The following is a 25,450-nucleotide window of genomic DNA, read 5'->3' as shown; positions in this document are numbered from 1 at the left end:
TTTGGAGAGAGAGCGAGCATGCAAGCACATAAGTAGAGGGAACAGGCAGCAGGAGAAGCAGGCTTCCTGCGGAGCAGAGAGCCGGATGGGCTATGGGATCCCAGAGCTCTGGGATCATGACCTGAGTCTGAGCTGAAGGCAGACACTTGACTGACTGAACCACCCAGGCGTCCCATAGTTTGACTATTTTATTGGCCTTTTCAAAGATTACTTCTGGTGATTTTGATTCAGGTTACTACCTTTTTTCTTCTTTTTCTCCCTAATTTCTTCAACAGAATGTTCAGTTAATTTATTTAAGAATAAAAGGACTTAGGGGCACTGGGTGGCTCAGTGGGTTGAGCACAACTCTTGGTTTCACTCAGGTCATGACCTCAGGGTGAGGAGATGGAGCCCCTAGTCTGGGGTGCTGCACTCAGATGCCCAGAGTCTGCTGGAGTTGCCTCCCGTCCCCTTTCCATCCTCTCTGCTCTTCCCCATGCTCATCTGGGATGGGCATGCATGCTCTTTCTCTCCCTCAAATGAATAAAATACTTGAAAAATAATAATTTTTAAAAGGACTTGGGCTATGAGTTTCCCTCCTGAGAATACCTTTACTCACAGTCCTCAAGACAGTGTAATATTCTCAGTCCTTAATTCCCTTTTTTTTTTTTAAGATTTTATTTTTTAGGGACGCCTGGGTGGCTCAGTTGGTTAAGCAGCTGCCTTCGGCTCAGGTCATGATCCCAGCGTCCTGGGATCGAGTCCCACATTGGGCTCCTTGCTCTGTGGGGAGCCTGCTTCTCCCTCTGCCTCTGCCTGCCACTCTGTCTGCCTGTGCTTGCTCTCTCTCTCTCTGACAAATAAATAAGTAAAATCTTAAAAAAAAATTTATTTTTTATTCGACAAAAAGACACAGTGAGAGGGAATACAAGCAGAGGGAGTGGGAGAGGGAGAAGCAGGCTTCCCACTGAGCAGGGAGCCCTATGTGGGGCTCGATCCTCCTGGGATCAGATGCATAGCAACTGAGCTACCCAGGTGCCCCAGTCCTTAATTCCTAAGTAGTCTGATTGACAATTTTAATTTCCTTTTTGATGTAAGAATTATTCAAATATTGAATGCCTGTTTTGTGTCAGGCACTAAATTTGGCACCTGGAAGTAGTGGGGAGTAAAGCCAGACTAGACCCTCTCCCTTAGAACTTAGTGAGAGAAGACTGGTAGTAAACAATGATCAACTATGATAATGAATTTTTTTTTAAAGATTTTATTTATTTATTTGACAGAGATCACAAGTAGGCAGAGAGGCAGGCAGAGAGAGAGGAAGGGAAGCAGGCTCCCCACTGAGCAGAGAGTCTGATGCGGGGCTCGATCCCAGGACCCTGAGATCATGACCTGAGCCAAAGGCAGAGGCTTCAACCCACTGAGCCACCCAGGCACCCTTATGACAATGAATATTTTGAAGTAATAAAATATGGTCCTGTGAAGGTATAACACAATCAGATCTAAACTTGGGGAGAGGGAGGTGGTCAGGGGGTTCCCCAAGGAAATGAATCTTCAGGATACAAGAATGAGAATTAGGCAAGGTCTAAAGTCTAATTTTCCTAACATGGTCTTCCTGATAAGCTTTTCTTCCTATCATGCCACCAAATTCTATGGATTCTTACCACACCACTTCCCACTGTTTATATTGCCATTCTCCCTTCCAGTTTAGATCCACAGAACCCTCTAATCAGTTATTTTACAATGTTTACCCTCACCTGCTCACCAATTAAGGGCCGTGGCACCCTGTCTTCATTTAGTCTACTCAATTGTCCCCTTGTGTTTATAGATTTGGACTGTTAATTTTAGCATGGATAATAATCTTTTCACCATTCATTTACTTATCTTGCAATATTTGAAAACAGTTACAAAATGAACTCTGAAAGTTGGGTTAAAATGTAACAGTATCAAGTGGAATTCAAATGCCTGTTGGGTTAGGATTACTGAGTCTAACCCCATATTTGCCATTTAATCCAGGTTTCTGCTGTTCTGGAAACTGCCCTTCTCCAGACTGATTTAATGGTTAAGCAGCTTTCTTGACCTTCTTCACAAAGCACTTGTCCTGAAATGTGATTATAATCCTTATTCTCATTTACAAATGTTGAAAATAGAGGTTAACAGCTGTTACGTTGCAGCTGGAGGTATAAGATTCCAACCCAGATTTCTCTGGTTCCTGGCCCACTTCCCCTCCTTTTTGTTTTGGAAAATTTCAAACTCGTGCAAAGTTAAAATACCCATCACCTGGTTTCACCAGCTGCCATTTTCATGTGTACCTACTCCTCACCCCTCCATTCGATATCTCCAAAGTAAATTTACATTCACTCAAATGCAATAATCTAAAGTGTCCATTTTTTTGATAAATGGAGGCACCTGTGTAACCCACACCAGTTAAGATACACTACACTTCCATCACCTCACAAAACGCCCTAGAAAATCCCCACCCCTCATGCCCAAGAGGAAATCACCTTTTTCATTTTTTCTTAGCCATGGTTTTGACTGTTCTAGAACTTCATGTAAATGGATCGTACAGTATGTACTTCTGGTGTCTAGGTTCTTTTGCTGGGTAGAACAGTTCTTTCCTTTTTATATCGCTGAGTAGTGTTTGAATGAACATACCGCAGCTTGTTTAGTCATCCTACTGATGGTCATTTGGGTCATTTCCAGTTTGGGGCTATTATAAATAATGCTGCTATGAATACATTTGCACAACTGTTCTGTGGAATTTACTTTCATTTCTCTTGAGTAAATATATGAGTGAAATTTCTAGGTGAAAGGATAGGTGATTATAAAAAAGTCAAAACTTTTCCCAAAGAGTGTACCATTTTATATTTCCCCAGCAATGTATCAGTCACAGTTGCTCCACAATTTGGTGTTGTCAGTTTTTTATTGTAGCCATTTTGATGGCTATGTAGTGTTCTCTCCTTGTGGTTTCCTTTGCATTTCCCATGATTTGAGTACTTTTTCATGGGTTTTCTGATTATGCATATTCCTTTCCTTTACGAATCGTCTTTTTTTTTTTTTGCGCGCCACTTTTTGCTTTATTATTGAATTGAAAGACTTCTTTGTATATTCTAAGTAGGAAGGTTTTTTTGGTCAGATATATTTTTGCAAATATTTTCTCCCAGTCTGTGTCTACCCTATTTATTTTCATATTGGTGTCTTTGATGAGCAGTTTTATATTTCAGTGAAGTAATCAATATTTCCTTTATGCTTATTGCTTTCTGTCAATAGGAAAAATCTTTTTTTTTCTTGTATAGGAAATCTTTGCCTACTCACAGGTCATTAAAGATATTCTTTATTTTTCTTCAAAGCTTTAGTTTTAGCTTTTATAATGAGGCTTATAATCCACTTCTAATTAATTTTTGTGAATACTATAAAGTGGGGGCCATGATTCATTTCTTTTCCATATGGATATTTAGTTGTTCTGTCACTATTTAACTCCACTCAAATCTTTTATTTTGAAGATTTTTAAATCTACAGAAAAGTTTAGAGATTAATAAACATGACTGTGCCCTTCACATAGATTCTGTAGTTAATATTTTGACATATTTTTCTGTGTAGACTTTTAAAGCTAAACCTATTTTTAAATTTTTATTTATTTTAAAAAATATTTTTATTTATTTGACAGAGAGATCACAAGTAGGCAGAGAGGCAGGCAGAGAGAGAAGGGGAAGCAGGCCCCCCGCTGAGCAGAGAGCCCGCTGAGCAAAGAGCCCGATGTGGGGCTCGATCCCAGAACCCTGAGATCATGACCTGAGCCGAAGGCAGAGGCTTAACCCACTGAGCCACCCAGGCACCCTAAATTTTTATTTATTTTTTAAGTGATCTCTATACCCAACATGGGGCTAGAACTCACCACCCCAAGATCAAGAGTCACATGCTCTATCCATGTCTAGCCAGCCAGCCAGGTGCCCCAAAGCTAAACTGTTTTAAAGTGCAGACTTCAGGGACGCCTGGGTGGCTCAGTTGGTTAAGCAGCTGCCTTCGGCTCAGGTCATGATCCCAGCGTCCTGGGATCGAGTCCCACATCGGGCTCCTTGCTCGGCAGAGAGCCTGCTTCTCCCTCTGCCTCTGCCTGCCATTCTGTCTGCCTGTGCTCGCTCTCTCTCCCTCTCTCTCTGACAAATAAATAAAATCTTGAAAAAAAAATATTAAAAAAAAATAAAGTGCAGACTTCATGGCCTTTCATCTCTAAATATTTCAGTGTGTATCTCTTATTCTTTTTAAAGATTTTATTTATTTGCCAGAGAGAGAGAGAGAGAGAGAACAAGCAGAGGGACTAGCAGCAGGCAGAAGGAGAAGCAGGTTTCCAGTTAGCAGGGAGCCTGATGTGGGACTCAATCCCAGGACGCTGGGATCATGACCCGAACTAAAGGCAGACATTTAATGACTGAGTCACCCAGGCGTCCATCAGGGTGTATCTCTGAAGAATAAAGACACTCTCATATCTGGCCACAATTATAACACCTAAGAAGATTAATTCAGTCATACCAAGTAATATATAATCTATTTTCTTGCTGAACTATTGGTTAGAATTGTGTTAAACCTGTTTATCAATTTGGCATCTTTACTATGTTGAGTCTTCCATTTAATGAATATGGTGTGTCTCTCCCATTTATTTTGCTCTTCTTTGGCTTATCAGTATTTTTTATTTTCAGCATACAGATCTTTTATGTATTTTGTTAAGATTTAGACTTCCAAGTCAGTTCATACTGTTCTACCTCTTTTTTTAATGTATAAAAACTGAAGAGGTTTTGGAAAGTATTTCCTCTGGATCATTCTTGCTAGCATAAGAACTTGAGGCGGAGTCCACTGCCTCTACACCTCTCCAGGGCTGATGCAAACAGCGTATCATGAACAACTCCCGCTGAGTTTAGTACAATATCCATCTCTGATTTAAGCCAGAATACCCCAAGCTAATTAAAATCACCTATGGCATATTATACTTAAATATACAACTTCCAGGACCCTATACCAGGCCTCCTAGCCAGAAGTCTCTAGGGTGGCATCTATAAATACATCTTTAAGAAATTGCTCAGGTGTGGGATGCCTGCGTGGCTTAGTCATTAAGCATCTGCCTTCAGCTCAGGTCATGATTCCAGCGTCCTGGAATCAAGGCCTGCATCAGGTTCCCTGCTCCACGGGAAGCCTGCTTCTCCCTCTCCTGCTTCCTCTGCTTGTATTCCCTCTCTCCCTGTCTCTCTGTCAAATAAATAAATAAAATCTTAAAAAAAAAAAAAAGACATGGAGGACAAGGGGAGATGGAGAGGAGAGGGGAGTTGAGGGAAATTGGAAGGGGAGGTGAACCATTAGAGACTATGGACTCTGAAAAACGATCTGGGAATTTTGAAGGGGTGGGGGGTGGGAGGTTGGGGGCACCAGGTGGTGGGTATTGTGGAGGGCACAGATTGCATGGAGCACTGGGTGTGGTGGAAAAATTAATGAATACTGTTATGCTGAAAAAATAAAAAAATTAAAAAAAAAAAAAGAAAAAAAAAAAGAAATTGCTCAGATGTGGGCACCTGGATGGCTCAGTCACTTAGATATCCAATTCTGGATTTCGGCTCAGGTCATGAGATCGAGCCCTGCATTGGGCTCTTCACTAGGCCTGGAGACTCTCCCCCCACTCCTTCCTCCCCATTCTTGTATGCAATCTCTCTCTTAAAAAAGAAAGAAAGAAAGAAAGAAAAAGAAAGAAAGAAAGAAAGAAAGAAAGAAAGAAAGAAAGAAAGAAAAAGAAAATTCTTGCTGATTCATAAATACGCTATGCATTACCATTTCTGGGCCTTGCTCATACTGATTTCCCAATGTGCAGTCCCTCACTCTTCTTGTGCTTTAGCTTTGCCCTTTCAAATTCAGTGCATTACTCAAACAGCAGCTCTAATGCTACTTCCTCAGAGCCCTCTTAGCTGGTGACAGTGTCTTACTGCGCAGATTACTTGCATTTTTTTAACGGCATTTAAAAAAGGTATTTGTTGTATTTCCCCTACTAGAAGGGCTGGAGTAGATTCCACTCATTTTTGTATTTTCCAGCTTAGTCAGTGCCTACTGTGTACCAGATACTATGATAAGACTTCATAAGATCTAACTTAATTAGTAGCCAGTTTATTGAATGAGAGTTAATAAAAAAGAAATGTTTCCAAAATAAAGAAAACAAAAGCATAATATTAGACAAAACTCTTGCTATATTCATCTTAACTGTAGTATTTAAAAAACACTAAATTTATGAGGCGCCTGGGTGGCTCAGTCGTTAAGTGTCTGCATTCTGCTCAGGTCATGACCCCATGGTCCTGGGATCGAGCCCCCATCAGGCTCCCTGCTCAGCAGGAAGCTTGCTTCTCCCTCTCCCACTCCCTCTGCTTCTGTTCCCTCTCTCAGTGTCTTTCTCTCTGTCAAATAAATAAATAAAATCTTTACCCCCCCCAAAAAACCCACTAAATTTTATAAGAAATTACATACCTGATTTAGAAAAGAATCTACTTCTCCTCCTCTTTATAATTTTAAGATATCAGCATATTTATGCTCACAGGAGAAAAGTAGGATAACAGGAAACTTAATGTCTTATTACATAAGAGGTAATTCTGGAACTTGTAAGAACAGAAACTTTTAATTTTTATATAATTTTATTAATAAACACAGGGAAATAGTCATATAATACATTAAATTTTCAAAGTATCATCATAATATTCTGAAAAATATAAAATGCAAATGTGTAAATTTTCATTTTTCCCATGACAATGCAAAAGAAAAAACCCAGTAATTACAAATATGTGTATTTTACAAGAAACTCCATTTATCATAGAAATTAGCAGAGTGGATGAATTATGACTGAATTTCATATCCTAATGGATCAAGTCCCTGGTCTAGGAGCATTAGAGAGGACTCTCTTAACTTCTGCAACAATTTCCTTAGTTCTTCCTTAGAAAATACCTGATTTTAAGAAAAGAAAAAAAAAGTTAAGAATGAGAGCAAGGAAGAATATATGAATTTATGGTCATTTAATCAACCCGATTAGCTTAACATAAGAAGAAATTCCTCTTTAAGATTTATATAGCCAGGGGGGTGCCTGGGTGGCTCAGTGGGTTAAAGCCGCTGCCTTCGGCTCAGGTCATGATCCCAGGGTCCTGGGATCGAGCCCCACATCGGGCTCTCTGCTCAGCGGGGAGCCTGCTTCCCTTCCTTTCTCTCTGCCTGCCTCTCTGCCTACTTGTGATCTGTCTGTCAAATAAATAAATAAAATCTTTAAAAAAAAAAAAAAAAGATTTATATAGCCAGGGGCCACTATGTTGGTGTGGTCCAACAACTTCAAAGCTATTTCTTTGAGCCAGTCTATTTACTTCTAAGTGTTTATGAATATGTATGTATTTTCAAAAAAAAGAACAAACATTAGAAGTGGACCATTACTTTAAGAAAATCTAAGAACATCTCAAAAATGTAAACACATCTCACAAAATCAAATATTATTACAGAGCTTATCAAATCACTAAAATTTAAAACTGTAAATGCTCCAGAACTTACCAGATACAGTTTGTGGCGCTCAGAGGAGACCATATCTGCTAACTGCAAGCATTCCTGATACTGACCAGTACTATGCAATATGGTATGAAGCAGAAAACACAACATCGGCAGACAAAGCTTTCTCAATGAAACCATTTGGTGTGTCCTTTCATGGTCTTCTTCAGCATCCTATAGTCGGGACATCAAGTTGTCATTTTAACAAGTTTAAGGTAAATACTGTTATAAAAAAACCAAGTATTGAATCAAAACCAAAATGCAACAGGTAGAAGCTAATGGGGTTTCTCTAAAGCTCATGATGCCCATTAAAAATAAAACAAGGCAGGATTTTAATCATGACAGACACACAATTTTTGGTAAAACAGCATAAAGGCAAACAAAACCTAATACGGAAGAGTCCTGGTCTGATAACAAAAACAAAATGCTTCTGAATCTATATTTTTCTTTTTTTTTTAATTTGTATTTCTAATATTTATTATGTCTTGAATAAAAACATGCTTAAAGCAGTAAGAGAGACTAAATACCACTGGAACAAAACTGGGAGAGAAAAGAAGCACCGTTTCCCTTGATGTGTACAGATGGAAATACATGTGAGAGGACATAAACTGACGGTGATGACTGCTGCTGGGGAGAAGGGTCATGCGGTGGGGACAGGCACACAGGGAGGGACAATGTCACCACAAACTTTTTTTTTTTTTTTTTAAAGATTTTATTCATTTCATTTGACAGACGGAGATCACAAGTAGGCAGAGAGGCAGGCAGAGAGAGAGAGGAGGAAGCAGGCTCCCTGCCGAGCAGAGAGCCCGATGCGGGGCTCCATCCCAGGACCCTGGGATCATGACCTGAGCCGAAAGCAGAGGCTTTAACCCACTGAGCCACCCAGGCGCCCCACCACAAACTCTTTTTAAGCAAAGTGAATTTATGATTCCTTTGTATAACTTTTCAAAAATAGAAAAATTAAAAGACCCTATAGATTTGAATAATATAATTAATGAGACAGAACTAACAGATATATGAGAAAAACAATGTGGATAAAACAAATAGCATTAGCTAAACATTAGTTTAGCAAACATTAGTACATATGGGACTTTCTAAAAAATTACGTGGGCAGTAGTAAGAGTACAGAAATGTACCCAAAATGTTTTTTTGCAACAAATTTGAAATCTAAAAATCATTAAAATAATTTAAAAAGTACCTAACCTTAATCTTTGTGAAATAATCTTAAAAACAGAAAGGAAATCCATAGAGTTCATAGCATAAGACAAAACAGAGAACAAGACAAGCTGAATACCTGGTCTTTAGAAAAGCCTAATAAATAAAATACCTAATAAAAATTTTTTTTTTAAATATTTTCTGATTTTTTTTTTAAAAGATTTTTATTTATTTATTTGACAGATCACAAGTAGGCAGAGAGGCAGGCAGAGAGAGAAAGGGAGGAGGAGGCAGGAACCCTGCTGAGCAGAGAGCCCGATGTGGGGATTGATCTCAGGACCCTGGGATCATGACCTGAGCCGAAGGCAGAGGCTTTAACCACTGAGCCACCCAGGCACCCACCTAATAAATTTTTTAAAAAGCAGTACCTTCTTAGAAGTCTGGAATTTTTTGTTGTTGTTTATGACAACTTATATTAATCAGTGTAAGTATCTTCATGGGACAGACTATGTTAAGCTGCTAAAGCATTTTTCAAAAGCAGATGTAAGTGGAGCATGAAGCAACAAAATGCATGTGGTAATTCTACCAAGGAGTGATTTTACTAATTTAGGCTGATTTAGGTCAGTTTTCCACACATAGGAAAAATTGCTATCAATCGTTCAGTCTTGTTTTGAGATATAAATATATTAACAGTAAATATTAAAATGCATGCATGTGTTGTGTTTTCTTAACTTTGAAAGGGAAAGCACTTTTATTTCTCAAATAGGCACTCACTACCTTCAGAGGGGGATTTAAAACCAAAGGTCTTACTCATAATTCACATTAGTTGTTTCCACCCAGAGCCTGTTAAGAATGTGAGCACTGCTTCCTCCGAGTCACTCCATTTGTACTCCAATGGCGTCTTTCGCCCCCTTGCTAGGGAGGCAAAGCCCTGGCTCCCAGACCCCTTATCACCTGAAAGTAGCAGCAGGTCTATTAATAATCTGATCTCACAGGGTGGCCCCTGCTTCTTCTAGGTCTTGTTGCTGGCCAAATATCAAAGGGGTGTTACCGGTAATCTGTTCTGTTAACTCAAATGGCTTCCCACACCAGCAGACTGAAGGCTACCAACTGTCCTGAATTATGCCTGATGGGCCCAGCAATTTGCCACAAGGAAAAGAAAATCAATTGCTCTCCACAACCTAAGCTGTTTTTGTCATTCGAATGAACAAAAGCTTTGAAAAGTCCTGTAAATGTATAAAATTAAAACATTCTTTCCATTAGGGACATATAGTAGTGCCTTACATGTGAGAAAAATTCATTAACTGGTATGTGTTGCCCGCAGGAGTTGAACTGCACTGACATTACAGGTATCTCTAATATGAAGACAGTGCGTTCACCCCAGTCATTTACTAAATGTACCAAACATTTTTTAAAAGCCTCTTATGTTCCAGGCATTAACTTAAGTGCCAAACTCAGAGAAATGAAGAAAAGAATGTTGCTGCCTTCATGAAGTCTACATCTTAATGGAGGTAGACACACAACAAGCAAATAATATACATTATACATTATATGTAACTGCCACAAGGAAAACCAATGCAAGATAAGAAAGTGATACAGGGTGGCTGCAGCTGGGTGACGGGGAGGGTCTCTAAAGAGAGAGAACACTGGGCATACTACTGAAGGAAGTAGGAAAGCTATCAGTATAGCTATCATGGGAAAAGGGCATTCTAGGTTCTCTGTTCAAAATACTGCACCATATATTCAAGAATCCAGCATTTACAGTTCCCCTTTAACAGATCATGAGGTCTGCAGAGGCAAAGCTGATTACTCAAGGTTTCTGTTAAACCACAGGATCAGGCCTCTGTATCTTTTCGCTCACATGATAGTTACCTTCAGTATCCTTCCTTTCCCCTCTACTCACTCAGCTTCGACATCATTCTTTAGGACCAGTCAAATACTATACCTTTCAATTACCCTGTCTAGACCTCTTCCAGGTAAAACCAACCTTTTCTTTTCCTGAACTCACTAAATACTTAATCTGTGCTTTTCTCATGGTATTAGGTACTTTTGTAACTAGTCTCAACCCAGGATATACCTTGAAGCTCTCCAGCAGATTAAAAAAAAAAAAAAAAACAAAAACCAAAAAATCCAGCCCTACCACAGATCAATTAAATCAGAATCTCTGAGAGTGGAGCCCAGCATTTTAAAAAAAGCCGCCCCCCCCCAAGGTCATTTAAATGCATAGCTCAGAGGTGAGGGTCATGGCTACTAGACTTATCTTTGTATCCTTAAATTGAGTTGAATGCAAATACAATTAAATTTTTAGATCCAGAATTTTTAAAAATTACATTTTAGTATCTTGAATGAACACATTAAATCTGAAGAAATAGTTTACCCAATAGTCCAAGATTTCTATTCCCAAGTTAGTATTTTCAGTCTAGGTTTAAATTACGGGATGTTCAGTTACAAGAACAAAGGATATATAAGATCCACAGATGCTTCTATTTAGAGAAAGAACCTTTGGAAATAGACTTTTCCTTTCTAGCTGTATACAATGTACAGAGCTTACCTCTCTAACATCTACCATCCACCCTCCATCAACAAACAACAAGACATTGTACATTTTCTCCTTCACATCAGCAGTCAGGGCATCCAAATGTCCTTTCCAAATAACATAATCCATCTGCAAAACAAACACAAGACATATTAACAGACTAAAACCAATAAATAATGTATTTATAAAAGTACATACAGGAATATTTACATGGAACATCATTCTAAAGAGTTCACTTTATTGAGGAGCATGTAACCCTTGATTTCTGGGTCATGAGTTCAAGCCCCACATGAGTACAGAGATTACTTAAATAAATAAAACTTAAAAAAAATAAAGTTAACTTTAGTCAGCCAAATACAGAAATAATCAACAGACTGCAGTGAAATAAAACACTAAAATGTTAACTTCATAAATGAACATTAATGTCACCTGAGGGTAATTTTCATGTTTGGTTAATAACCTGCAGAAAACTAACAGGTGTCTTTTTTTCAAATAGCATTAACAGAAAGATCACCTGTTACAGTAAGAATAGAACTGCTGAAGAAATGACCTCTTTAAATATGACCTGATCAACTCACAGTTATATGGTCAATTAATCTTCAACAAATCAGGAAAGATAGTCCAATGGGAAAAAGATAGTTTCTTTCTTTTCTTTTTTTTTTTTTTTGCCAATTTAAAATACAGTTTAAGACATTGCATTTTCCACTTAACAATACAGTGCTTATAAAGTGCAATGTTTATTTCCTTTCCCTGTGCACATATTCCATATTCAAGTATCAAGAATGCCCAGTTTTTTTGCTATAGCAGCTCAACATTACAACTGCCATGGAATTTGCTACAAATTTGGGTCCTTTGAATATTGTGTGTGGATCAATGCTCAACCTAATTATTCTCAGGTTGGTTTAGTCAACCTCTTCAATGGTGGGCCCAGAGGAGGCTCTACCAGAGGGAGGAGCTCCACCACCAGGGAAGCCTCCAGGCATTCCTCCTGGCATGCCCCCTGCACTCTGGTACAGCTTGGTGATGATGGGGTTGCAGACTTTCTCCAACTCTTTCTGCTAGTGTTCAAATTCTTCCTTCTCTGCAGTCTGGTTCTTATCAAGCCAGTTGATGATTTCATTGCACTTGTCAAGAATCTTCTGTTTGTCTTCATCATTTATCTTGCCCTGAAGTTTTTCATCTTCAACAGTTGCTTTCATGTTGAATGAGTAAGACTCAAGTGAATTCTTGGAAGACACCTTGTCCCGCTGTTTCTCATCTTCAGCTTTGTACTTCTCAGCTTCCTGGACCATGCGCTCAATATCTTCCTTGCTCAAGCGGCCCTTGTCATTAGTGATGGTAATCTTGTTCTCTTTTCCTGTGCTCTTATCCACGGCAGAGACATTGAGGATACCATTAGCATCAATATCGAAAGTGACCTCAATCTGAGGGACACCACGAGGAGCAGGAGGTATGCCTGTGAGTTCAAACTTTCCAAGTAGGTTGTTGTCCTTGGTCATGGCACACTCACCTTCATACACCTGAATAAGCACACCAGGCTGGTTGTCCAAGTAGGTAGTGAAGGTCTGTGTCTGTTTGGTAGGAATGGTAGTATTACGCTTGATGAGAACAGTCATGACTCCTCCAGCAGTTTCAATGCCAAGAGAAAGTGGAGTGACATCCAACAGCAGCAAATCTTGAACATTTTCAGATTTGTCTCCAGAAAGGATAGCTGCTTGGACAGCTGCACCATAAGCAACAGCCTCGTCAGGGTTGATGCTCTTATTCAGTTCTTTTCCATTGAAGAAATCTTGGAGAAGTTTCTGAATTTTGGGGATACGGGTAGAACCACCCACCAGGACAATATCGTGGATCTGAGACTTGTCTAACTTGGCATCTCGAAGGGCTTTCTCTACAGGGTCCAGGGTGCCACGGAACAGGTCAGCATTTAATTCTTCAAACCGGGCACGAGTGATAGAGGTATAGAAGTCGATTCCTTCATACAGAGAATCAATCTCGATACTGGCCTGGGTGCTGGAGGAAAGTGTACGCTTAGCACGTTCATAAGCAGTACAGAGGCGACGAACTGCCCTCTTGTTTTCACTGATATCTTTCTTATGTTTGCGCTTGAACTCTGCAATAAAATGGTTGACCATTCAGTTGTCAAAATCTTCTCCACCTAAGTGGGTGTCTCCAGCTGTGGACTTAACCTCAAAGATCCCATCTTCAATAGTAAGGATGGACACATCGAAAGTGCCGCCTCCCAAGTCAAAGATCAGCACATTCCTTTCAGCTCCGACTTTCTTGTCTAGGCCATAAGCAATAGCAGCAGCAGTTGGCTCATTGATGATGCGAAGCACATTGAGACCAGCAATAGTTCCAGCATCTTTGGTAGCCTGACGCTGAGAATCATTGAAATACGCAGGTACTGTGACAACTGCATTGGTAACGGTCTTCCCAAGATAAGCCTCTGCGATTTCCTTCATTTTCATCAAAACCATAGAAGACACCTCCTCTGGATAAAAGCTTTTTGTCTCTCCCTTGTATTCTACTTGGACCTTGGGCCTGCCAGCATCATTCACCACCATGAAAGGCCAATGCTTCATATCAGACTGGACAACAGCATCATCAAATCTCCGTCCAATCAGGCGTTTGGCATCAAAAACTGTGTTGGTGGGGTTCATCGCAACTTGGTTCTTCGCAGCATCACCGATCAATCGTTCGGTGTCCGTGAAGGCGACATAACTTGGGGTGGTCCGGTTTCCCTGATCATTGGCAATTATTTCCACTTTCACGTGCTGGAAGACACCCACGCAGGAGTAGGTGGTGCCAAGATCAATGCCAACTGCAGGTCCCTTAGACATGGTTGCTTATGTGTGGGCCTGGCTCAGGCTGAGAAGACAGCAATCCAAAGATGTAGCCCCGTGTTCAATGAACAAAAGATAGTTTCTTTAACAAATGATGTTCGGAAAATTGGATAGCTACATGCAAAAGAATGTAACTGGACCCCTTCCTTACACCAAACACAAAAACAAATTCAAAATGAATTAAAGACCTAAATGGGAAACCTGAAACCATAAAAATCCTAAAGAGAGCAGCATCAGGGTGGCTCAACTTGTAGGCATCCAATTCTTGGTCTCAGCTCAGGTCACGTGGGATAAAGCCCTGCAAAGCAACAGGCTCTGCACTCAGTGGGGAGTCTGCTTAAGATTTTCTCCTTTTACCCTCCCTCCACTTGCACTCGCTCTCATTCTCGCTCTCTCTCTCAAATAAAATAAATATTAAAAAAAAATCCTAGAAGAGAGTACAGGCAGTAAAGATCTCTAAAATTGACCATAGCAACACTTTTCTAGATATGTCTCCTGAAGCGAGGGAAACAAAAGCAAAAACAAACTATTGGGACTACAGCAAAATAAAAACCTGCACAACAAAGGAAATAATCAACAAAACTAAAGGGTAACCCACTAATGGAAAAAGATATTTGCAAATAACATATCCAATGAAGGCTAGTATCCAAAATATATAAAGAATTTCTGCAAATAAAAAATGAAATAAACCAGTTAAAAAATATTCAGAAGACCTGAAAAGACATTTTTTCAAAGAAGACATACAGATGGCCAACAGACACAGGAAAGATGCTCAGCATCACTCATGATCAGGGAAATGCAAATCAAAACCACAACGAGGTATCACCTCACACCTGTCAGAATGGCTAAAATCAAAAACATAAGAAACAACAAATATTGGTGACGATATAGAGAGAAAGGAACCCTTGTGCACTGTTGGTGGGAATGCAACTGGTATAGACACTGTGGAAAACAGTATGGAGGTTCCTCAAAAAGTTGAAAATAGAACTACCCTATGACCAGCAATTGGCACTACTGGGAGTTTACCTAAAAAATATAAAAACACTAATTCAAAGGGATACACGCACCCCTATGTTTACTGCATTCTTTACAATAGCCAAGTTACGAAAGCAGTCCAAGTGTCTGTCCATATATGAGGGGAGGTGGTTGGGGGATGGGTGAAATAGGTAATGGGGATTAAGGAGTGCACTTGTGATGAGCACTAGGGGATGTATGGATATGTTGAATCACTATTTTGGACACCTGAAACTAATAGAACACTGTATGTTAACATACTGGAATCAAAATTAGAAAAAAAAATCTGAAAAAAAAAATGTAATCTGTATTTTTAAAGTGCAATAGATAGGTCTTAACTAAATTCAACTTACTTCATATTTCTTTTCTTTGTGTTCATGAGCCACTCTCTCAGTAAAAGTTGCTTGAGGTATCAAAGTAGGTTTCTGTGGAGCTGAATTCATATGCTTAAACCACTCGTTAAAGGTTTCATTGGCTTCCTAAGATGTAAAATAAAATAGAAAAATACGAAACAAACACAAGTTTTCCGTATGTTCTACAGAGCTTTTAAAATCTGGTTCTTAGAAGTAATTTTGCAACATCAAGAAACAGAACTGTTCAACATTTATTCTTTGCACACAAAAAAACATTGTGAATAAATATTTTGTCAAATGGTGAACACCAGCAAGGTACATGTATATTGTGTTTTTTGGCACCTAGTCCTATCTCAAGCACTCCGGTCATATATATATCTTGACATTTACCACTTTGTGATGTTTACTTGTCTGTCTTCTTCACTAGCCCATTAGCTTCTACAGGGCAAGGATAGACTGCTATCCACAGATGTCCCCTGGAACCTAGCCTGATGTAATCACTTCATTTTTTTGTTGAAAGCATTTTAAATGAGTATGTTGTTATTTTAGGTATAACAAATTTAATTATCTCACCTTTCTTGGTTATTGACCCCACACCCCCAAAGAAACACTAAAGTTGATACAAGCATTCAAAGACTTGCAAGGACACTAAGTTTCAGACATCACACACTCTACGATATTCTTGGTCAGTCAGCATGAATTAGAAGCTTATGCTGATGAAGGCCAGACCAGGATCTCAATGCTCCTGTGGGTCAGTCAATACCACAGTCACAAGAGAGAGAAGATAAAAAGTCAGTCACCACTACTGGATGAACAGTTCAAAGTTTGAGAGTGAATCAGAAAAATCATGAAGGTAGACACATTTGTGATTTTCTTTAAAGGCTCACCAAATAAGCTCTAATGCATAAGTGTTCTCTGATAGCATTATCATCTTCGGCAGGAAGTGGACTTTCCATTCCTTGTTCCTCCCACTGATTATAGATTTCTGCTATAGAATCCTGAGGAATTTTCACAAATACTTCTTTTGCAGCTTCATGCTTTTTTGACGCTGTGAAAAAAATGCACAATTTTTCAATATATGTGAATTGCTATATGGTGGTTTCAAATTAAGGAGTCAAATTAATTGGTTTGCAACTTTTACAGTCAGCTGTAAGCATCTTGAGTCCCAAAGTAGTTTTATTAAAGGTTTGGGTGATTCTTTGTACTTAATAGCCAGGCTTTTTCCTTATTTCAATGGGTCAAGTCACAAAAGGATTCACTTAATGCAGTTGCTTTTACCAACTTCTGTGTCTTAAGGCAATTACATTTTTCAAAGCCTTGCGATTATATGAAACACTGATTAGGACAATGATAATGTTAAATGTTTTGTTTCATTATACTAGACTTGATAAATAAGAATGGCTGTTTTGTCACCTGCCTCCCACATCAGAAGGATTAGAAAAACAAAAACAAAAACAAAAAACACAACAAAACAAAAATTTAAGAATATATAAGTTTGAACAAAAGCCTGAGAAGAGAATATTAAAATAAAGCATACCCAAGAATTTTCTCATTATCGCATTGCCTTGTTTAAGTGCTTCCGCCCTCTGTGCTGGGTCAAATACCAACCAGTCAATTACGTCAATTTTTAAACGGTCCTCCTATTCATTTAATTGGAAAAAAAGAAACATTGATTGTACCTTTTTCTAATATATTCTAGTTAGTAGAATTAACTTACATCTAGTAAATATGATTTTCCCTCAAGTTATATGAAATTATGAAAGAATCTAGCTTTCCTTAGTTTCTTCTCACACTTAATAACTCAAATTACAAAGAAGGGATGTCTAGGGGCTCAGTCAGTTAAGCGTCTGCCTTCGGCTCAGGTCATGATCCCAGGGTTCTAAGATCAAGTCCCACATTGGGTTCCTTGCTCAGTGGGGAGCCTGCTGCTTCCTTTGCTTGTGAGTTTGCGCTCTCTCTTCCTCTCTCTGACAAATAAATAAATAAATAAATAAAATATTAAAACAAACAAACAAACAAACAAACCTGGAAAAATTACAAAAAAACTTCTTGGGAGTATGAGTCTGGAATTAAGTATTCTATGTCCCACCAACTTAACCAGGTGATTCCTTAGCGGCTACTCTAAAATGGTTTTTGGTTTTTTTTTCTGAAAATAGGGTAAGTAAACTACTTAAAGAGTTAGAGATTGATCAAGTGTCTAGAATAATCCAATAAGCAAAAATCCAAAGCTCACTTTTTTTCTGTTAAAGAAGCTTCCTTTAACACAATACTACTGCAAGTAACTTAAATCCCTTACATAAGACCTTAAGTCTGCTGCCAACTTTTAAAATTTAAAAGGTTTTGGCTGACAAAGAAAAATTCTTAAAGAAAGGAGGCAGAGTATGTTAAGGAGGAAGTTCACCAAAGAGCCACCAAAGAGGGATTAGGAGTTACGCACACAACTCCCCTGCCCCTATGTTACCTCAGTAGTGCTGGTATCTAGGGCTGGGGCCATGTCATGATGACTGAATTCACCATTATCTTTCTTTCGGATATTCTCGACTACAGTCTTTGTTATAGCTGCAATATCCAAATCTAAGGAAGTTTTTTAAGAGACAAAAACATGAATTAATCGTTTACACTAATATTCTCTAAACAGTCACAATGATTTGGTAAACTGGAATTAAAATTCTATAAGAATACAACATGTAAAATATGAAAGACATTATAAAATTGTAAAAGAAAATGCCATACCAGGGATATTCTACATGAGTTACAGTATAAGTTATTTTATTACTAAAACAGAATTTCATCAAAAATTTCATTCTTTTTCTCTCAAGAGAAGATTTAAAACTAGAAAGATAAAACATTACTAATGCCAAAATGACAACTTGCCTGTGAAACCCAACAAAACGTTCTCAACCATTTTTACCTGCTTCTTTAGCCAGTTCCAGGCAGTGGTGGCGCTGCTCAAATTCTGTAACACCTTCCAAGAATAATGCATACTGGGCTACAGCTAGGTCTTGAGGCAAATGACAGGTATAAAATGCTATGAGATTTGTATGCTTCTCATTTATTAAAAGCTAAAAAAACAGAAAAAGATCAAAATATGTCAATAATAACAACAGGTTCTGGGATCAGCGTGTTTTTTTAAAAATTCACTTCAAAATTTCAAGCATTAATGAGAGATTCATATAGATGTGGATTTGTGCTACTGAACAGAATGATTTTAAATTCTAAATAAAATATACTTAAGATAATTAAAAGATCTCTTACAGATTCTGATGACTTTCCCACCACTGAGCATTAAAACATCACCATTCTGATTTTTGTTTCCACCAAAACAATAAAAAAAAAAAAAATCAAAATCAAATTGTGGATTCTTAAAGTTTACCTGTATGTATGTCTTTAAAATTTCAATGGAAACTTCTTCCTTCATAGAAAAAAAGATATAATTCAATTATAAACACAATTGCTTATATGTACCAGCAAGGTATCTAATAAAAATTCTATTAAGTGATCGAATGATTTTAATATTTACCATGGAGCAATGACTACATGCTAGGCTAAGTGCTTAGCAAAGTTTATATGCTGCCCAAATGAACCTTCCGTAACTCTTTGTGGGTAGTTACTATCATTGTTTACAATTTACAGAGGAAGAAACTAAGAGTTTCTAAACTAAGAAAACTACAGAGGTTTTTATTTTACCCAGAATTACATACTAGAAGCTGCTGAGTAAGGATGCAAACCCAGGATTCTTACTCCAAAGCCCAAATTTTCAACTACTGTTTATCCTTCTGCCTTCTATAGGTACTAAATGTTACCATCATTTAGGAAAAAGAAACAAAAAGAAAAAAGAAAACAAAGGTTTGAAACCTCACATAGAAAAAGTAGTCTTGTTCAGTTAGCTTGGTGGGTTGATTTAGAACTGGGTACTGATGAGGATAAAATTACGAATTTATCAAAAACCACATAAGGCACATGGGTTGCTCACTCTGGATGAGCATCTGACTTCAGAGCCTGTCATAATCTCAAAGTGCTGGGATCCAGTCCCACATTGGGCTCCCTGCTCAGTGGCGAGTCGGCTTATCCATCTGTCCCTCCCTCATCACATTCCCGTGTGCTAATAAAATCTTTTTATTTTTATTTTTTTATTTATTTTTTTTTCTAGATTTTATTTATTTATTTGACAGAGAGAAATCACAAGTAAACAGAGAGGCAGGCAGAGAGAGAGGAGGAAGCAGGCTCCCTGCTGAGCAGAAAGCCCGATGCGGGGCTCGAACCCAGGACCTGGGATCATGACCTGAGCCGAAGGCAGCGGCCTAACCCACCGAGCCACCCAGGCACCCCAATAAAATCTTTTTAAAAAATTACTTAACACACACACACACACGCATCCACTGGTATTCTGCATCCACAGACTAGAGCCCTAAAGGGTCATCCACAGTGAGTTATCACTGAGTGACCATACAAGACTATCTAGAAGACTTCTATGCCAGGGTGCTTGGGTGGCTCAGTCGATTGAGGGTCTGCCTTCAGGTCAGGGTCATTATCCTGGGGTTCTGGGATTCATATCTGGGGTTCATGTCAGGCTCCCTCCTCATTCCACTCCCCTGGCCCCTCCCCCCACGTCTCTCTCTCTCTGTCTCTCAGATAAATAAAATCTTAAAAAAAAAAAAAAGACTTCTGTACCCTTATCACCATTTCTAGAAAAAAACACACAAAAAAGTAGCATGTTTTCCTGTTGAGAGACATACAGCATCACCCTTGCAAAGGACAGTCAATTGTTCTTTTTTATTTACTTTGATCTGTAGTCCCAGAGTGTGGAAAAACAAAATGAGGTGAGTCATGAAGCGGAGAAGGTGTCCAGGTAGATTGTTTCTGCTTTTGGAAAGCCATTTGTTAAATTCATTCATCAAACCTACAAGCCATCAAAGCAAAAATTCAGTAATAGGAATAAAGACCAAAAGAATAGAAATAAACATTACTCAGGATATTTACTGTATTCCTATAGTACTCTGAAATCACTACCTCATTGTTAATAACCCCCATATAAAACAGACCCAGGATTAAATTCAAGTCTATTATCTAACAATTAATAGCTGCATTCAAATAGGCTGATAGAAAGATTAAAAGATGTCGTGTACTGTTTTGATAACTTTTTAACGGGCTCCCTGCTCAGCGGGGGTCTGCTTTTTCTGCTGACCTCTCTCCTCTCATGCTCTCTCTCTCTCAAATAAATAAATAAATAAAATCTTAAAAAGAAAGAAAGAAAGGAAACAAAGAACTCATAGAAAGTAAAACAAAAGTATAGTATCTTACCATCAATGTCTCCCAGGATAAGGAACTTTTGAACTATATGATAATGTTCTTGATTCTCTTCCAAAACTCTCTGAAAAAATTTTTACATTTTCCATAAATCTCCCAGTGGTCATTCTTTAGTATGTATTCATTAGTAAGCCAAAATGTCAACTTTTGAAACAATATAAAGGAAAAGTGAAGGGTCTTAAGAGATGAAAACAAATTTGAGAAAGTAATGCCTTTGGAATATACTCAAGCTGAACAATTGCTGAAAGCAGAGAACTGTGATAAAACAATTTAATCTCTGAATATTATTACTTTCATTTTTTATATTTTACTATTGTTTTTCTTGGCACTCCATGGTGAGCCAGAAAGGAAGGGCACATGTAACCTAAGCAAAACAAACTATAAGATTTCTCCAAAAGCGAACAGCAGTTGTTGAAAGCATTCCTTTGTATTCTCTTCTGCAAAGGGCACCATGCATAACAGAAGCCACCAAAATAGTGATTAGACAGTAGAAAAAACTACAAGTGAGCTTCTGTTGCACTGTTTGGAAGCAAATCGTTTATTTCTTTTTTGTCAAACACATTTTAATTTTTTATTTCACTATCTAACTTTTCTTTCAGCATTCATTCTTGGTTACATTCAAATCTTTGCTCTATCTGGAACTGATTTTAAAATGTGGCATGAGGTAGGGATTTAGCTGTTTTCCTCCAGACAGAAAGTCAATTATGCCCATATCATGTATGTAAATAAATCCCTCTTCCTTTGAAATGAAAGATCACCTCTGTCATCTATAAGTGCTAATACATGTTTAGATCTAATAACGATGTCTGCATTTCACTGATCTATTTATCCATTCCTGTGTTAAGTGCATATTGTTTTGTTGTACAATTATTTTGTTTTATTATTAAGTAAGGCAACTAGTGCATATTATTCTTTTTCAAATTTTCTTGCCATCTTGTCATTCTCACTTATTCTTCTATTTGTAAAATCCTCTGTTTAGAAATAATCCTCCAGGGGCACCTGGGTGGCTCAGTGGGTTAAAGCCTCTGCTTTCAGCTCAGGTCATGATCCCAGGGTCCTGGGATGGAGCCCCACATTGGGATCCCTGCTCAGCAGAGAGCCTGCTTCCACCTTTCTCTCTCTGCCTGCCTCTCTGCCTACTTGTGATCTCTGCCTGTCAAATAAATAAATAAAAATCTTAAAAAAAAAAAGAAAGAAAGAAAGAAAAGAAATAATCCCCCAAAGATTAAGTTTCTATGTTAATTTTGGAATGGCTTACATTTACGTCAAATCCTCTCATCCAGGAACACGGTACATCTATTTATACTCATGTCTTCCAATAAGATTCTATAGTTTCTTTTTGAAAGTCCTCAAACCCTTAGTTAATTTTATTCCTATGTATCTTATGGTTTTGTTCAATAATTTAATGGGACTTTTTGGGCGAGCACCAAATCCTTTTCTAATTAGTTGTGAAAAGTACAGACAGGCTATGATTTTGGGGGGTAACTTTGTCTTGAATTTAGGTACTTAAAAATTCTCATTCTTTAATGAATCCTAGTAACTGAGTTTCTAGTAAATTGAGTTTCTAGATTTACACTTTCATCATATGTAAATATTCCCCCCTTTCTAATACGTATATCTAATTCCTAATTCTAATATGTGTATCTAATTCCTAATTCTAATATGTATATCTATTCCTTTACTTGTTTTGTTTTTAATTAGCTGGAATCTCCACAAAATAACAGACTGGTAAGAAATACTTGACAGAAGAAGCATTAATTTCTTTACTATACAGTCATATATAGTAAAAAGGAAAAGATAAAACTCAACAGAAAAATAGGTAAAAGATGTGAATAGGAAATTCACAAATGGTCAATAAACACCGGAAAACTTGCTCAGCCTTATGAATAGAAAGGGAAGTAAGAGCAGAACAGCAAGTTCTTATTTCCCACCTAATCTGATACATTAGCAAAAAATTCAAAGTGTGACATCTGGGACTGGTGAGAATGCAGGGAGATGGCCACATTGATAAATTACTTATGGGAGTATGAATTAAATGCTACAACCTGGTAATTAATTTAATATATATCTACTCTTTATTTCAGCAACCCTGCTTTTAGGACACTTATCCTAAAACAGGACTAGTAGATAAGCATATATGTATATAAGAATGTTCACTGCAGTGCTAGAAACAACCTAAATACATCAAAAGAGGAATGATTAAAAAGAATAGGTCAGGTTACTCTAAATCTAGATCCCCTAACTTGGAGAAAGTATCATTAAAAGAAAAAAAAAACAAAAAACAAAAAACAAACAGTTGGGGTGTCTGGGTGGGTGGCTCAGTTAAGTGTCTGACTCCTGATTTCAGCTCAGGTCATGATCTCAAGGTTATGAAACTGAGCCCTGTGTCTGGCTCCATGCTTGGGCTCTGCCCTAGGCATGGAACCTACTTAAGATTCTCTTTCTCGGGGCACCTGGGTGGCTCAGTGGGTTAAGCCTCTGCCTTCGGCTCAGGTCATGATCTCAGGGTCCTAGGATTGAGCCCCACATCGGGCTCTCTGCTCGGCGGGGAGTCTGCTTCCTCCTCTCTCTCTGCCTGCCTCTCTGACTACTTGTGATCTGTCAAATAAATAAATAAAATTTAAAAAAAAAAAAAGGATTCTCTTTCTCCCTCTGCCCCTACTCCTCCATGCAATCTCTCTCTCAAGAAGTTAATAAATAAAAACAAAACACTCCTCCCAAGTTGGAGAGTAATGCATGTAATATGATGCAAAAAATAAAAAACAAAAAAAATCAAAATCATATCTTGGAATTATCTACATTATTTACACATATTTGTAAGATTATGGAGAAGGAGAAAGATATGGAAGACTATATAGCTATATATTTTATCATCTCTGGGGAATGAGAATAACCATAAAGTGGTTGGGAGGAAGTTACTTTATAGTTATTTTACTATATAGATTTTATTTATACCTTTGGATTATTTTGCTACATACTTCAGTTATTTAAAATTATTTATGAGAATATTACCTAAAAATATTAGATTATTTTAAGATCTAGGAAATGTCTTGTTCATTTCCCATTAATATTCTTCTTTTTCAAAAAGAGATAAATTAGGGGCACTTGGGTGGCTCAGTGGGTTAAAGCCTCTGCCTTCGGCTCAGGTCATAGTCCCAGCATCCTGGGATCAAGCCCCACTTCAGGCTCTTTGCTCAGCAAGGGAGCCTGCTTCCTCCTCTCTCTCTGCCTGCCTCTCTGCTTACTTGTGATCTCTGTCTGTCAAATAAATAAATAAAATCTTTAGAAAAAAAAAAAAGAGATAAATTAGCTTACATGCATACCCTTATTTTAAGATGAAACCAATCGTAAAGCAAAGAGACAGAAATGATGTATCATTTAAATATGCAATTACGTCCCTTCCTTTTAAAGAATGTCTCATTTAGGGGCACCCACGGTGCTCTGTTGGTTAAGAGTCTGCCATCTGCTCAGGTCATGATCTCAGGATCCTGGGATCAAGCCCCACCTCAGGCTCCCTGCTCAGTGGGGAGTCTGCTTTTCCCTCTCCCTCTGCCTCCCTCCCTAACCTCATCTGTGCTCTCTCAAATAAATAAAATCTTAAAAAAAAAAAAAAAATGTCTCTCATTTAGATAAGAGGTAAGGAAAAGGAGAAAATAAAACAGTTTCAGGTATTTTTTTGCTTTTCAGATACGTGGCACAACAGCATAACATTGTTTCCTATTCCAGTTATCCTAAAATGTTCTTACTAATATTTACCTTTTTATCAGTAGCTTGAAGTTCTTCAAATACCTTTTCTAAGGTCCAACTTTAAAAAGAAAATAGGAAAGGATAAAAAAGTATTAATAATATGAATAAGGGCTACAAAATAAAACTTTACAGAGCATAAGAGCAAATCACCAGGACAAAAAAACAAAAGAACAAACTCACTTTGCTTCCAAATACTCCCTAGGGAGTTCTTCAGTTTCATCCAGATTCACTACCGATGACCGGATCTCCTGTTCTACCAAACTGTCCACCATCACCCGAAAGTAGGCCCACACTGTGTCTTCCCAGGTGTCACAGACGGGAAGCAGCTTTTTCCCCCATGCCAAACCAGAAACACATATACAGTCAACAAGGGGTGGGGAGAGCAGTTACTTCCATTGATATGGACTATAAAGTCATTTTAATGACATAAAACATAGTGGATTGTAATATACATACTAAACAGCCCTTTACCCAACCCATACCAATCTTTTAAAAAGTTTTAACTATTAAGATTTTTTCCATACTCAGTTCACAATAGCATCAATTTTCCATGTTGGATGTAAGATGGTGTTTCAACTAGTTATTACAACACACACAAAAAGCTATAAAATGCAGGGGGTGGTGGGGTTTGCAAGAAACACATACGCAAACATAGGACAATCCCAACAGTCACTATGCCTCAGTGGTACACTTCTGTATAAACCTATGGGCACTATAAGTCATCAATAAATGTGTTTTGTAAAAAAATATACATATATATTGGAATTAAATTTATAATTCTTAGAAATTAAAGTCTGATTCCATTTATTAAAACATCACTTGGTGTATGGCATACATGAAATTAAGCAACTCAAGTCACTATTCTATTTCATGATTATTGCTGTCACTGCTACTCTTAGAAAGTAGCTTAAGCTTATAAAATTTATTATATATGAATATTAGAATATGTATCTGATTTTGATCCA

General features: G+C 38.0%; 3 protein-coding genes across 8 annotated transcripts in view; all 3 read right to left on the bottom strand.

Moving 5' to 3' along the window:
* Positions 1–25,450, bottom strand: part of MDM2 (MDM2 proto-oncogene) — a 198,706-nt gene that overhangs the window by 76,127 nt on the left and 97,129 nt on the right. The window lies entirely within an intron of this gene.
* The window catches only part of NUP107 (nucleoporin 107), a 52,710-nt gene continuing 33,882 nt past the window's right edge, over positions 6,623–25,450 (bottom strand). For 4 of the 6 annotated variants that reach the window (XM_047742767.1, XM_047742770.1, XM_047742766.1 and 1 more), the window contains 13 exons: positions 24,666–24,811; positions 24,495–24,543; positions 20,733–20,802; positions 20,213–20,331; positions 18,805–18,843; positions 18,343–18,493; positions 17,893–18,005; positions 16,969–17,071; positions 16,319–16,479; positions 15,432–15,557; positions 11,234–11,347; positions 7,534–7,701; positions 6,623–6,945 (listed from right to left, as the gene is read on the bottom strand). In XM_047742767.1, the coding sequence (XP_047598723.1) occupies positions 6,838–6,945; positions 7,534–7,701; positions 11,234–11,347; positions 15,432–15,557; positions 16,319–16,479; positions 16,969–17,071; positions 17,893–18,005; positions 18,343–18,493; positions 18,805–18,843; positions 20,213–20,331; positions 20,733–20,802; positions 24,495–24,543; positions 24,666–24,811 (1,467 nt within the window). In that variant the 3' untranslated portion in view covers positions 6,623–6,837. The remainder of the gene's footprint in view (positions 6,946–7,533; positions 7,702–11,233; positions 11,348–15,431; positions 15,558–16,318; positions 16,480–16,968; positions 17,072–17,892; positions 18,006–18,342; positions 18,494–18,804; positions 18,844–20,212; positions 20,332–20,732; positions 20,803–24,494; positions 24,544–24,665; positions 24,812–25,450) is intronic. The other 2 variants (XM_047742768.1, XM_047742769.1) reach the window with 1 other exon arrangement.
* LOC125107555 (heat shock cognate 71 kDa protein-like) lies at positions 11,903–14,128 on the bottom strand. The gene has a single exon (XM_047742784.1). The coding sequence runs from the start codon at positions 14,059–14,061 to the stop codon at positions 13,354–13,356; it is 708 nt and encodes a 235-aa protein (XP_047598740.1). The 5' UTR covers positions 14,062–14,128; the 3' UTR covers positions 11,903–13,353.

This window comes from Lutra lutra, chromosome 8 (assembly GCF_902655055.1).
Source record: "Lutra lutra chromosome 8, mLutLut1.2, whole genome shotgun sequence".
NCBI lineage: Eukaryota > Metazoa > Chordata > Mammalia > Carnivora > Mustelidae > Lutra > Lutra lutra.
The sequence above is the reverse complement of the archived record's forward strand: the minus strand, read 5'-3'. Positions and strand labels throughout refer to the sequence as shown.

What these genes read in the sequence shown, in the direction of transcription:
- LOC125107555 (XM_047742784.1), bottom strand. Translation starts at nt 14,061, where the DNA reads ATGTCTAAGGGACCTGCAGTTGGCATTGATCTTGGCACCACCTACTCC.